Here is a 14,266-nt window from a genome sequence, read left to right on the forward strand (position 1 = left end):
TTATTTATACTTTGGTTGCTCCACTACCGCCCACCATGAAAGCTGGAACGCCCATCAGTGGCGGTAGGGACCAGGTTGACTACCACTGCTCTAAAGTCTGTGTTCCTAAAGGGCCTTCTGGCAAAGCTGCCTTTAAAAAAAAAAAAAAAAAAAAAAAAAAAGACCAAAATTTAAATAGGTAAAACAGACCATGGTTCTTTATAAAGATTTTTTTTTTTTTTTTTTTTAATTCTGAAGTTGGAAACAGGGAGGCAGACAGACTCCCGCATGCACCCCACCGGGATCCACCCGGCATGCCCACCAGGAGGTGATGCTCCACCCATCCGGGGCATTGCTCTGCTGCAACCAGAGCCATTCTAACGCCTGAGGCAGAGGCCGCGGAGCCATCCCCAGCGCCTAAGCCATCTTTTGCTCCAATGGAGCCTTGGCTGCGGGAGGGGAAGAGAGAGAGAGAGGAAGGAGGGGGGGGTGGAGAAGCAGAGGGGGGTGGTGCTTCTCCTGTGTGCCCTGGCCAGGAATCGAACCCGGGACTCCTGCACGCCAGGCCGACGCTCTACCACTGAGCCAACTGGCCAGGGCCTAAAGATTTTTTTTGACATAGACAGAGATTCAGAGAGAGGGACAGACAGAAAGGGAGAGAGATAAGAAGCATTAATTCTTCATTGCTACTCCTTAGTTGTTCATTGATTGCTTTCTCATATGTGCCTTGTCTACAGCAGACCGAGTGACCCCTTGCTCAAGCCAGTGACCTTGGGCTCAAGCCAGTGACCATGGGGTCATGTCTATGATGCCACTCAAGCCGGCAACTTTGGGGTTTCAAACTTGGGTGCTCTGCATCCTAGTCCAATGCTCTATCCACTGCGCCACCACCTGGTCAGGCTAAAGAGATTTTTTTTTTTTAAGTATGACTGACCTGTGACCAATGATGAAAAATAACTTATGGGATCCTCACTATTTACTGTGATTAAAGGAATCATTTTCCAAATCCCATGTCTGACTCACACCCTTGCCACTTATCACATGCTTACTCTTTGCTAAGTATCGTACCATGCTTTACAGACATCTCCTTTAATCCACAGACCCAACCCAAGAGGAAAATGTGATCTCATCTTATTGCTGAAGAAACTGATGCGCAGAGCATGACATAACTTGCTCAAGGATAACCTGACTAGTGGTTAGAATTTGAACACAGGTCTTTCTAACACAGAAGCCCGTGCTTAACCAATAAGCTACAGCTATACTGTCCGCTGTGTGGCTGATATACAAAAATGGGTTTGCTACAGACAGGGTCCTACAGACTACAGCCCACAGGCCAAAACCAGCCCACCACATGCTTTTGTAACTCATGTTTTATGATACACAGCTATACCCTACTTACAACTTGTGTATGGTCGTGTTATCACAATAAAGTTAGTAGTCATGGCAGAGACTGCATGCTTGTGACACGTGCAATCTTTACTGTCTGGTCCTTTACAGAAAAGGACACAGGCTGTACAGTTGCCCTGTCTCAGAGTAGTGAGACTCAAGCTGCCCACATCTCAGTCCCTAAACACTCTGCATTTGTATCACGTGGCCTTAACTATATGTTCCTTCCAAACGGGATCAAATCCTCCTTTTTCCTCTTCATACCCTTCAACCAACCAGCACCAGCTTGTACAGAAACACTTGATACAGTCTGCCTTCTATACATTGGGAAGAAAACAGTGAGGCTTCAGAAAAAGTTTATTTAAATGTATGGGGTTCTGTTCAATCTATTTTGATTGTTAGAACTGCATGGTCAGTTTTAACGTTTTCTTTAATTTTTTATTTATTTTAGCGAGACAGGAAGGGGGGAGAGAGAGAGAGAGACAGGAACATCGATCTGTTCCTGTCTGTGCCCTGACCGGGATCAAACTGGCAACCTCTGCACTACAGGACGATGCTCTAACCAACCAAACTATCCAGCCAAGGCAATTTTAACTTCTTACCCTTCATTTCCATCTTTGTTGGCCCTCATTTGTTTATTTGGGTTTATAGAGACACTAAAGGAAGCAAGAAACAGAGGGTTGAGGAAAGGCGGCACTTCTGGAGAGGGGCTGAGCCTAACCCATTTGGATAGACCGTTTCCGATGTATCATAGCCTCAGACAGCTGCCAAAGGCACAGTTAGATTGGTTCAGAACAGGATACTTATGTTTGTGCAGCAACTGTGGGTTTAAGGAGGTCTCTCCTCTGGCCCCTACGTCTAGAGAGCCTGAACACTGCTATTATTGCCTCGTACCGAGAAGCAACCAAAGAGGAGAAGCAGAGCCATAGCAGAGGAACCCTGTCAGCCTGCCTTTGCAAAGTGTCCACACACAAGCCACTAGGGAATGATAATGCCAGCAGCCTCTGTGGGGCAGGCTAGACCTCTCATTTCCCCTCTGTCCTCTCTGACTGCGTTAGGAACAGCCCCACCCCACTGTTCTCCAGGCCTTTCAGCTCCATTTGCAGAGCTGTTTGCAGTATCTTTCCCTCTACTTCCCTGGAACCTCTGTCACAGCTGTAATCCGCAGCAAATGGATTTCTCTGACCCTGGGACAAAGGCCTAGTGTTCCCTAGACTTGGCGGCTCCTGGGAGGGCAGGACCATCAGCGTGTCTCCAGCTGCTGGTCTCAGGCCCTGTGGGCAGCAGAGACCTGTAACAAGATCACTAGCCAAGCCGGTTACAGTCAGCACATCATTCAAAGTGGTCCCTTGCTATTGGGAGGGGGAAATGGACTAAAGTAAAAATGCAGCCTTTAGAGTGTGGGCTCACACAAAACCACACACAGTGAGTTGGAAGCCAGAGAAAAGCAGACTTCCGGTTCTGGATGTTAGCCATTAGTCAGGTTTGGCTGTGGTTCTTGGTGGGAGTCCACGGGGATGGGTGGCTTCGGGGAAGAAATGGGGAACTAGTGAGAAGGAGAAGGGAGGAATAAGAGTCGGAATTAGAAGGAAATTGAAGATGGGTATGTAAAATGCTTGAAGTCTAGTTATTAAGAAACTTGAAAGGTTCAGATTTCCTAATGTGGGCCCCAGGGTTGGGGCGTAATGAGATCAAGAGACTTCAGAAACCCTCCATTCCCCACAGACCAGAGCTTTGAGGCAGAAAGAGGGTGGGAGCAGGGACACCCTAAAGCTTGGGTTCAAAGAGAACTGTAGTAGAAAAAGTTTGAAAGTTACTATATAGGTCCATGCTTCCTAATTTTTTTTTCTTACCCAAGTTCCTTTCCCCTGGGAGACCAATGAGAAAGTGACATATGGCAGCTTCAGATGTCCCCTCAGGTCAAAGTTCAAGCCTCTGGCTGACTAAATCACCACAAGTGCAGCCGGTTTTCTGAGGGTGACTTCTATCCATGCTCATGCCGCTGGAGGAGAGTCAGGGCAGCCCGCCCTGTCTCCTCAAAGGAGTCACTTTCCCAAAAAAACTGGATGTCGGTTTTGCATAGGAAAAACAGGGAGATAATGGTAACTTAATTTCTTAAACTGATTGGTAGGTTTACTTGCATAGTCTCTTTTATGTATATATTATATACATAGATTATTTTGTCAACATAAAATATTTAATAGAGTCCTGACCTATGGTGGCGCAGTGGATAAAGTGTCAACCTGGAACGCTGAGGTTGCCGGTTCAAAACCCTGGGCTTGCCTGGTCAAGGCACAAATGGGAGTCGATGCTTCCTGCTCCTCCCCCATCCTTCTCTCTCTCTCTTCTCTCACTCTCCCCCCACCTCTCTAAAATGAATTTTAAAAAATTTTAAATAGACATTACTTTCTAGATTAAATTTAGTGATCTTGGTTCGTTTCTTCCACCCCTGAAAACTAGTATATGCTGGTACGGATTTTACCCAGTGTCATTAAAATAATAGCACAAGGCAAGAATATGGGTGAAGTCTCAGAGGGCAGAGTTTGGGAAGAGCTCTGGCTTTGGAGTCGGACCTGGTTTTGAATCCTAATTCTGTGGTGACATTAGATATGTTACTTTGATTAAGTTCTTCATTGCCAAACTGAGATAATAATACCTACCCCAAAAGGGAGGCCATGAGTATGTAAAAATCATCTATCTACTCTAGTGCTTGACACATAGTAGGTGTTCAATAAATAATCACGGTTATTAGTAGAGACTCCATTGATGGAAGGTGCTAAAGTTAAATCACCTTAAAATTGGGGTTCATGTCTTCTACCTTTCTATTCCCGGTACTTAAAAGAACACCCTGCATGTGTTAGATGCTCAGTAGGTGTTCAGATTGTGGGGAAACGGGAACTTGTTGCTTGGAAAAGGTCTACAAGTGGTTGACAAGGAATGGAAGGTGGGACAGGCCAGCTTTATGCTGTGAAAGCAGAGAAAGTGTGGGTTCGGGCAGTTCAAATGTTCCTTCTCCTTTCAAGGGTTCCCTAATCCCGTAGGCAGTCTATCTTCCCTCCTCGGTGCTTTGCCCGAGTGACTGAAAGAGAGGGCAAAAGCCTGAGCTCGAACAGGGAGAGCACGCCAGACAGGGTGGGGGGCCGGAGGAGGCATGCTGCATCCAGAGAGAGAGAGAGTGCATGCAGGTGAATGAAGGAGACGGGATCCTCAGGCCGGGAGACCGCGGTGCGAGGAGAGAGAGCTAGAGCATGTGACGCAGGGAGCAGACACAGAGGAGGTCAGTCATGGGTGAGTGGGGCTGGGAGAGATTGAGGGGAGACAGCAAAGAGGTCAGGATTGGGGAGAGAGCCCTCATCAGAGTAAACCGGAGCAAGCAGGACCTATGTCCCCATGTCGCTAAAGTGAGTCTCTCGCCCCTGCAAGGGGAGCAGTTGCTGTCCTTGTCTGTGGAGTTTTTTTGTTTGTTTGTTTGTTTTTAAATTATGTTTCAGGTTTACAATTCTTTTTTTTTTTTAATTGTTTCAGGTTTACAATTCTTTTTTTTTTTTAATTGTTTCAGGTTTACAATTCTTTTTTTTTTTTTAATTATGTTTCAGGTTTACAATTCTTTTTTTTTTTTTTTTTCATTTTAGAGAGGAGAGGGAGAGACAGAGAGAGAGAAGGGGGAGGAGCTGGAAGCATCAACTCCCATATGTGCCTTGACCAGGCAAGCCCAGGGTTTCGAACTGGCAACCTCAGCATTTCCAGGTCGACGCTTTATCCACTGCGCCACCACAGGTCAGGCTGTGGACTTTTTCTATACGGAAATGCCATGCTGTCTGCTACAAAAGAAAAAAGGAAAAAAAAATAGAGCTGCAGCTTGATCCCCAGGATGCAGATGACCCTACACTTATTTGCTGTGGCCGCTGTCCTGTCTACCTGTTTTGTTAAATGTTTGCCAGTACGTCAGTTGAGATTTTTTAGGGTGGGATGAAAGCAGGAACTGAACCCCAATTCTGGTCAGCATTTTGGGAAACGGAGGCAAAGCATTTAAGTAAGAGGAGACCTTAGGGATTCCATGTTTGAATATAACTTTATTTACTGACTTGTTCCTTGGTGATATTAAAATTTCATTTGAACCTCATCTCTACTCGTTTGTCCATTCTGCAAGATCAGGAACTATGCCTTTTACCACTTTCTATCCAGCCTACCCAGCTACCCTCCCTAGAACATCAGATAATGGATTTTAACACATTTCCTTGATTCCTTTGTCCTCATTATCATCATAAGTATCCTTACCAAGTGATTAGCCATCCTTAGGCCCAGAACTGAGTGCATTTCAGGACAAAGGGAATTCAAGGACAAGGGCTTTGCCCTGTGGCAGTTAAAGCAGACAAACAAACATTAGGGAAACCACTGCTGAAAGACCCAGGTCATGCGCACCGTTTACAGGCTGGTCCACTGCCTGGAAGCCATAGGCCTCTGAACTTGGACTTGCAGACTGCCAGCTGGGAGTGGCCCCATCTTCCTTACCCCCAGCATTTCTGTCTTTTGGTCTCCACCCACACTTTTTTTTAACCCAAGTTGAAATCCTCCCAGTCTGAAGAAGGTAGCCAGCCTCGAGGAATGTTGACAACTCAAAACTGAGCAGCCGTTGGACAGATGACAAGAACATTAATGGTATTTTAGTCCTTTGCACTAATCAGTGCTCTCATTAGTGTGAAAATGTGTATTTTCTCCTTTTACTGAGTTGGTATAACCTGCAAGCAGAGAACTGAAGTTGTATGATGGGATGACAAGTGTGTTTTGATGTAGGAAGGAATGGATAGAAGAAAAAGCTTATGTAGAGAAATGAGGATTTTAGGAATAGCATGAAAGACGAAAAGGAGAGCTTGAACTCAGATCTTGGTTTGCCTTTCTCACCATCCTTTCCTTCTTTCCTGGCCCCCATCCAATGCCATACACATTGCCTCAAGGATGTCTGATTTCCAGTTCTGAATCCAGATCATAGGATGGTCCCTGAAGGAATCTCTGGCACTCCTTAATGACTGGGGTAGAGGGTTCCAAGGGGCTCTGCCATTTCCGCACTGGAAGAGGAAGGATCTATTAGAACCAGATAGTGGGAACCAGGCTGGGGACAATTTTGCTTTTTTAAATTTTTATTTATTGATTTGAGAGAGAGAGAGAGAAGCATCTATTTGTTGTTCCACTCATTTATGCATTCACTGGTTGATTCTTGTATGTGCCCTGACCAGGGATTGAACCCGCAACCTTGGTGTATTGGGACAATGCTCCGAGCTACCCATCCAAGACTCGGGAGAATTTTAATAACCACACAACATCCAACGCTTATGGAGTACTCCGTATATACCTGACACTCTGCTAAGCACTTTGTATTATTTACTTTACCTTTCCAACAACCCATATACTCTTACATCTGACAGCTGAGAGACAGAAGGTTAGAAAAGTGTGACTTGCATGGGTTTCCCAGCTAGTAAATGGCAATTCTAAACCCTGCGATTTTAATCACATTGCTCAATCTAGTGCCCTACTCAACATTAGATCAGAGAATACTCAGTAAGTGCTTCATAAAGAAAGCAGAGGTTCCAAACATACTCGAACTTCTTCTGGCTTTCAAAGCAAAACAAACACTTCTGTTTGTTTGTTTGTTTGTTTGTTTATTGCCTCATTTGCCTTTCTCTTGTTCTGTTCTCTCTAGATTTTTTTTTTTTTTTGTATTTTTCTGAAGCTGGAAACGGGGAGGCAGTCAGACTCCCGCATGCGCCCAACTGGGATCCACCCAGCACGCCCACCAGGGGGCGATGCTCTGCCCCTCCGGGGCGTCGCTCTGTTGCAACCAGAGCCACTCTAGCGCCTGGGGCTGAGGCCAAGGAGCTATCCTCAGTACCTGGGCCATATTTTGCTCCAATGGAGCCTTGGCTGTGGGAGGGGAAGAGAGAGACAGAGAGGAAGGAGAGGGGGAGGGGTGGAGAAGCAGATGGGCACCTCTCCTGTGTGCCCTGGCCAGGAATCGAACCCGGGACTTCTGCACGCCAGGCTGACCACTCTACCATTGAGCCAACTGGCCAGGGCCCTCTCTAGATTTTTAATCCTATTTCTTTCAATAACAGGCTGTATAAATATGGATAAATAATTAGTTCTCTGATGTTCGGTATCTCCATCCCAAGCATAAAGAGGTAGATGGAGAAATGGTCCCTAAGGTCAAGCCCAGTAAGACCATCCTAGGGAATCGGCCTCCTTTGCTGATGTTAACTTCCATGAGCAGAATGAACAGGTGATAGACTTTAGAATCGGGCAGACCTGACTTCATATCTCACCCAGTGAACACACCTGTCCCTGTCCTTCTGATGACAGGGGTGTGTCAGGACCTCAGTTCAGGAGTAGCCCCCGATCGCTGATGGGAAACCCATGTACAGGTGTCCCTGCTCTAGTAAGTGTTTTAACATTTCACTCCTGCCTTTTTCCTTCCAGCATCTGCCTGCTCTTCTGCCATCTGAGCCCCCTGCCTGTGCCGTCCTCTAGGCCATGGAGAATGAGCTGCCAGTCCCCCACACATCTAACAGCGCCGGTGTCACCAGCAGTGCCAGCGGAGTCAGCAGCAGCAGCAGCAGCGGTGGAAGTGGCCGCCCCAGCGGTCCCCAGATTTCTGTGTACAGTGGCATTCCTGACCGGCAGACTGTGCAGGTGAGATTCCCCTGGGCTCAGATTGAACTCCTTGGTCATCTCCAGGGTTAGCCAGGAGGACGTGTCAGCGCGGGGTGTTGAATCTGTTCACAGTTAGAGAAGTGAAGCGAGGTGGATCCAATCAAAGAATCAAGGTTTGGGAAGAGGAGGAATGCTTAGCAGACCTGGAAAATTTCTTTCTCACCAGGTGATTCTGATCCCAGAGTGCTGCTTTGGGAGAATAGGTCTGTGAAAGCATAAGGAACAGACAAGTGAAAGTAACAAACAGAAGAAATGACTGGGAGCTGCCAGCCGCAACCTAGACCCACTATCGAAATGACCACTTCCCTGTAACACACACAAGTCTGTAAAGACAGGGGACCAAAAACACCCCCCCGAAAGAATCTTCTGTCTTTGCAACTTTTCCCCTTTTTCCCTAAAGCAGCGGTTTGCAGTGTCATTCCTGAGCCTTCCAGGGGATGACACACTGCTCCAAATGCAGGTGCGACCATGTAATGCCATCCACTCTGTGCCCAGCACTGTATGAAGCCTTTTATGTATGTTTTCTCCCCCGGCTGGGAGAATGGTTATTATTAGGCAAAGTTCTATAGTTGAGGAAACTGAACCTCAGAGAAGACAGTGACTTGTCCAAGTCATTCAGGAAAAGACAGAAAAGCTGATCCTAATTCTTCCCCAAAACCTGTGTTCATAATCACTGCAATGTCCGAGGTTCCAGACAAAATAGGCTGAAAAGAGAGACCCCAGCCGAGAAGCATTTGCTCCACATAACTTTGCTGTTACAACTCGGATGTACTAGACAAGTGACCTCATCCTGCTTTGGGCCTAGGCCCGGATTAGGGAATGGAGGAGCAGCCACAGCAGACAGTGAGAGGGTCTGAAACATCTAGTGAAAGAAGGTACCATTGAATACTCTGGAATCTTCCCTTCCCAGTCAGTTCTGCCTCATGCTTAAATCCATGTTTTCCATACCCATCCTCGCCCCCCCCGCCCTCACCCAGCCTCTTCGCCTGCCCCCTTGGCACCTGGGTATCCTAGTTTCTAGCAGCTGACCTCAGGATGTGCCCTCTTCTGCCCCTCACTTAGCACAGCTCTGGGCAACAGGGGTTTGTGCTCTGGCAGATGACGACCCACACTTGTGTTCTGTACCGAAGCTACTTCCCCACTGGCGTCTCCAGTGACATCCTCTAGTGAGGGAGAGTCGCAGTATCTCTACCACTGCTGTCGGGACTGCTGAGAGGTGCTTCTTGGAGTCTAAGGAAAAGAAAGAGGCTTAGGTAAAGGGAATAAGAAGAAAGGATTCTGGGAGAACAGGAATAAAAAGAATTGAGCTCATGTAAACTGGGCCCTTCAGAGGGGAGGGCATTCAGAAGGAAGGGTGTGAAAGCACTGGGGTGGGGTGGGAGGATCTGGGGAGACCCCAGAGCCCAGGCAGAATCTGTGAGCACGCCTCTTTTCATAGAACCCCAAATCTGATCCCGGCGGTGATTTTGTCCTAGCCCATTAGCCCTAGAAACCACACTAAGCCAGAAAGATCCAGACTGGAGGCTCCTTTGCTGGGGGCAGGACCCAAGGTTGGGAGCAGCCCTGTGGCCAGGGATTCAGCAGAGCAAAGGGCAGAAAGTAGGCCAAGGCCTGGCCAGGGCTCACGTGGGGCATCAAGTTGGGAAGAGATGGCAGGGGGTGACCAGGTGAGGAGAGAAAGGAGAAATGCCTTTGGGGCTCATGAGAAGACAGGATTCAGGGCTGGGGGGAGAAGGGGAAGCATCTTTGTTTCTGGGGTCGGAGAGAGGCTTTGAGGGGTCAGAGTGAAGAGTGGGAGGGGAACAAAGAGCAGCCTTTCTCTGCTTCCTGGGAACTGTGGCTTAAGCATTCCATCAGGAAAGAGGGCGTGGTGGTAAGTCCAGGGAGTGGGAGATGGTGGCTCAAAAGAGGGAGCGATGGAGAGAGGGAGGGAAAGAACAAGAGAAACGCTCCATCCCTGCAGCATGGCCTGCTCTGCAAGCCCACAGGGCCTTCTCGGAAGGGGCTGGTCGGACTTTCCAGGCTCCTAGGAGCAGACCCTGGAAGCAGCCCAAGTCTGCCCTGAGGCCCCTGCCTGGGGGCCCTTGCCCTTAGGTGTGTTGCCAAAGCTGCCACAGGCCCCCTTGTGAATTGCCTCCTTCCCACCCCTTTCCCTCTCTGCCTTGTTGAGCTTTGGTTTCCTCTGTCATTTCTCCGGGTTCCAATCACCCTAATCTGAGGCTGAAGAATGGCGGGGAAGAGGAGTGCCATCGGCACGGGACACAGTGTCACTGGAGGCTTGAAGGTCTTCTGTCTCCCTCAGCCTTCCCACCACCCTGATAGGGAGTCAGAGCAGTGGTGAGCCGCCTTGAAGTCAAGGGGGGCAGCCAACACAGGGGCACACGTTCCGGGGAGCATGGGCGCTGAGGAGATGTAAGATAGACAAGGACAGATGCCTTCTGCCACCACAGCGGTGATGGTTGCGGTGGTCGCAGACCGGGTGTCCCTCTCTGTGTGGTCAGTCGGGGGAGATGGGTTGACAGGGCACTGTTGCAGAGGCTGAGAGCGCGGGAAGGGGGTGGGAAACGGCGCAGCTCGCTGAGGGCACTGAGCGATGTCCGCCCGCCCCCACCAGGTGATCCAGCAGGCCCTGCACCGGCAGCCCAGCACGGCAGCGCAGTACCTGCAGCAGATGTACGCGGCACAGCAGCAGCACCTCATGCTGCAGACGGCGGCACTGCAGCAGCAGCACCTGAGCAGCGCGCAGCTCCAGAGCCTGGCGGCGGTGCAGCAGGTAAGGAGGAGGGCCACCGCCCAGGCCGCCCAGGGTTGTGGCAGCTGCGCAAGTGAGAGAAGTGGGCACTGCACACGTGCTCCGTGCGTTCTCTCCCCGGACCCTCGCAGAACCCCGTGGAGTACATGTGATTGTCGTCCCCGTCCTCTGACAGATGAGGCTCCAGAAGGCTGAGTGGCCGGCCCGAGTTCATACAGATCACTAGTGGAGTTGTGGGAACTCTCAGCCCACTAAGCCCAAGGAAGGAAGACCCGAGTCCTTCCTCACCACGTCACTGCACCACAGGGATGGGGCCAAGGGTCAGGGAGTTCCACCAGAGAAGGTCATGGCCCATTCAGCTTGCCGGTCTGCCATCAGTGGCTGAGTAAAACTCCTCATTCACTCAACAAAATATTTTATGTACCTACTGTGTGCCAAAGTTTATGTCAGGCACTGAGTATGCTGTGGACCCTGCCTTCTTGGAGCTTATAGTGGGGAGACAGCCAGTAAGCAAAAACCCAAATAGACAAGGAAACAAAGTATGTAAATATCTCAATTGTGATAAGCTCTGTGACTGAATTGACAAGAAAGACCTTAGATTGGGTGGCCAGGGAAGGCTGCCCTGCTGGAGTAACACGCTGACACTTGAAGGGTGACAAGAAGCTGGCCCAGGGGCGGGGTAGGTTAGACATCCCAGACAGAGTGTATAGCTCTGCGCAAGCAGGCACGCACGCACAATAGGGGGGAGGAGCGGTGGGCGGGGAGAGCTGGAGCCCTTGCTAACAAGCTGACAGTTTGAACCCTTAGGTGCCAATGCATTGCCCTGAGCAGTCCTGTTAGCAATCCTACAAGCTAGGCACTTTTATTATCCCCGCTTTATAAAGAAGGAAAGGAAGGCACTTGCTTAGGGTCACCCAGATGAGGCAGAACAGGTTTGATTCCTCACCACAGCAGTACTTCCTTAGAAGGAGAGAGCCTGGGGGCATGATTAGGGGAGATCTGGGACTCTAGTGATTAGAATTGTTCCTTTCTAGGCAAGCCTGGTGGCCAACAGACAAGGGGGTACTTCGGGCAGCAGTGTGACTGCACAGGCCCCAACCCAGCCATCTTCGGTGAGTAGGGTGGGGAGCAGCAGGCAGAGCCCACGGCTCGAGGACCAGCCCCTTTCTCCTTGCCCAAGACCCAGCTGTGGCGAATCCTTAGCCATGTAGAATCATGGCTGGAATCTATTACTCTTGCCAGAAAAAAATGTACGTGCCTCTCCCTAAGCTTTACTTTAATAGTGCCCCATCATCTTTCCAATGTCAAGGCTCTCTGTTCATAGCTCAGCTCTCTCGTCATTGGATACTCCCTGCAGCGCTGCACATAGGCCAGAGCTGGGCAGTGCTGGGGGAAGATCCAGAGCCCAGGGACCAGAGGTGGTTCTAAAGAAGGCCGAATCCACTAAGGGCCAGAGAGGACGAGAGCAAGAGATGGGGGGAGGAAGCACGGAGGGAACCAGCAGAACCTCCCGTTTCCTACTGCATGTCTCTCTCATCAGATCAGTCTGGCAGCCTCCCCAGCCGCCCAGCTCATCAACCGGGCTCAGAGTGTCAACTCCGCAACAGCCTCAGGCATCGCCCAGCAGGCTGTGCTCTTGGGCAACACATCTTCTCCGGCCCTGACGGCAAGTCAGGCACAGATGTATCTGAGGGCACAGATGGTGAGTACCCAGCCTGGCCCACGGCTCAGGTGGGACAGAGGGAAACAGGCAGAGAATTAGAGAGCTGGAGATTAGAGACGGGTGGGGGTTAGTCAACGGTGAGGAAGAAGCACTAGGGGGCAGCTGGCAAGAGATAAGGGTGGAGTAAAGAAGGGGGGTCCTGGAAGGCTGAATGGGAACTTGGTTATAGGCTCAATGACTCGTGGACAGGTGGGGTTCCAGGCGGAAATAAATTACCCATGATGTCTCCTTTCCTTCCCCTCCTAGAGTGAAATAGAATTGTCCTCTTGTCAAAACCCACTGCCTAAAATGAATTAGGATAGAAAATGCAGGAGTCCTTGCCAAATGGTCTGTGCACTCAGCCACGTCAGATAAGCCAGCACACAAATACCCACATGCTCTACAGAAATAGGAAATGGGGTCTTACCTCACAGTGACAGCCCTTGCAGGTGCTCAAGAGCCAAAGTGCATTCCAGCTCAGGTGGTGACGGTGGCAGCCAGCTTCTGGACGCGGACACGCTGCTGCCTCCACTGCCCTCCCAGCTGGTCGCCCGTTTTAATCAAGGTCACCCCATCGGTTGTTAATCAGGGGGTCTGTTTGGGCCAAATGTACTCAGGACAGCCTCAGCCCTGGACATGCATTCCTAAAATCTCTCCTGTATACCTGTCCTTAGGGGGTGCAGAGATCCTTAGCAATCTAAAGAGGTTCCTAAGATTTAGAAAATTTTCCTGGAAAAATAGCAGCATGCCCCTTAGGAGGCAATATCATCTAATGCAGGTGTGGCCAACAGTTTTTGCCCCCAGACCAGATTAGAAAGAAAACTTTATTCATGGGCCAGACGAAATATTAAAATTTTAAAAATGTTAAATACAAAAACGATTCGTTTAAATAAACAAAATTTTATTATGTAATTTGTTTATGAATAAATGTGAGTGAAAAAAATTTAACATACAATATTATTTTAATAAAATATAATTACATACTGTATAAATATCCAAACTGTATCACAATCCATCGAAACAATATTTAATTAATAGAATGAGCTTGAAGGGGGTTATATCGCAAATAATTATTTCGTTTTACAAACAGACTGGACATGTTTTCAGTTATCAACAGCTATTGTCTATGCTACAATGCCACTTGATTCAGCACACTTGACCAAAAAAATAACAAATTGTTTGACCTTGGGTACATACTGGCAAACTCCACCTAAAAGAATGTGGGTTTTACATCGCCGCTATACGTCAAACAGTTCATATCGAGTACAGACAAGTAAAAAAGTTGTAAATCTTTATAATGGAATTTTTTTAAAAAATAAAGAAGTATCACGAATCCATTCGACCAATTATTGGAAGTTAACCCTAGATTAGTCACATGTGGAATTCTTTTCCGCATATCACTATCTTCTTAAATATTTTGATTTCCAATAATCAAAGACGCTTCCGCTTCTGAGTAGCTGAGATTTTAAAGTAGCGGAGAATTTTAAAAATTTAATCACGGGCTGCATAAACTCATTACGTGGGCCGTATGTTGGCCATGTCTGATGGCTTTACACTGTGCTCAGTCTAACCTCACTTCTCCCACTCTGAATATTTCTCCTGTGAGCTCCTTGACATGCTATCCTGATGACAGTGAAGTCCTACCCCTCCCTGTGCTTCTGTGGCTAGAATTTGACATGTGGAGCTTTTCTGGTCTTGCTCCTGCACTTCCATTCCTGACTCTGTGTTCATTATTTGAGGTG

The 14,266-nt window shown here is 48.5% G+C and overlaps 1 protein-coding gene across 4 annotated transcripts in view; it reads left to right on the plus strand.

Moving 5' to 3' along the window:
- The window catches only part of PHC2 (polyhomeotic homolog 2), a 116,762-nt gene that overhangs the window by 53,338 nt on the left and 49,158 nt on the right, over positions 1–14,266 (plus strand). For all 4 annotated transcript variants that reach the window (XM_066269729.1, XM_066269728.1, XM_066269730.1 and 1 more), the window contains exons 2-5: positions 7,837–8,049; positions 10,685–10,843; positions 11,857–11,934; positions 12,363–12,524. In XM_066269729.1, the coding sequence (XP_066125826.1) occupies positions 7,891–8,049; positions 10,685–10,843; positions 11,857–11,934; positions 12,363–12,524 (558 nt within the window). In that variant the 5' untranslated portion in view covers positions 7,837–7,890. The remainder of the gene's footprint in view (positions 1–7,836; positions 8,050–10,684; positions 10,844–11,856; positions 11,935–12,362; positions 12,525–14,266) is intronic.

The sequence above is a fragment of the Saccopteryx bilineata genome, chromosome 3 (genome assembly GCF_036850765.1).
Source record: "Saccopteryx bilineata isolate mSacBil1 chromosome 3, mSacBil1_pri_phased_curated, whole genome shotgun sequence".
Classification (NCBI taxonomy): domain Eukaryota; kingdom Metazoa; phylum Chordata; class Mammalia; order Chiroptera; family Emballonuridae; genus Saccopteryx; species Saccopteryx bilineata.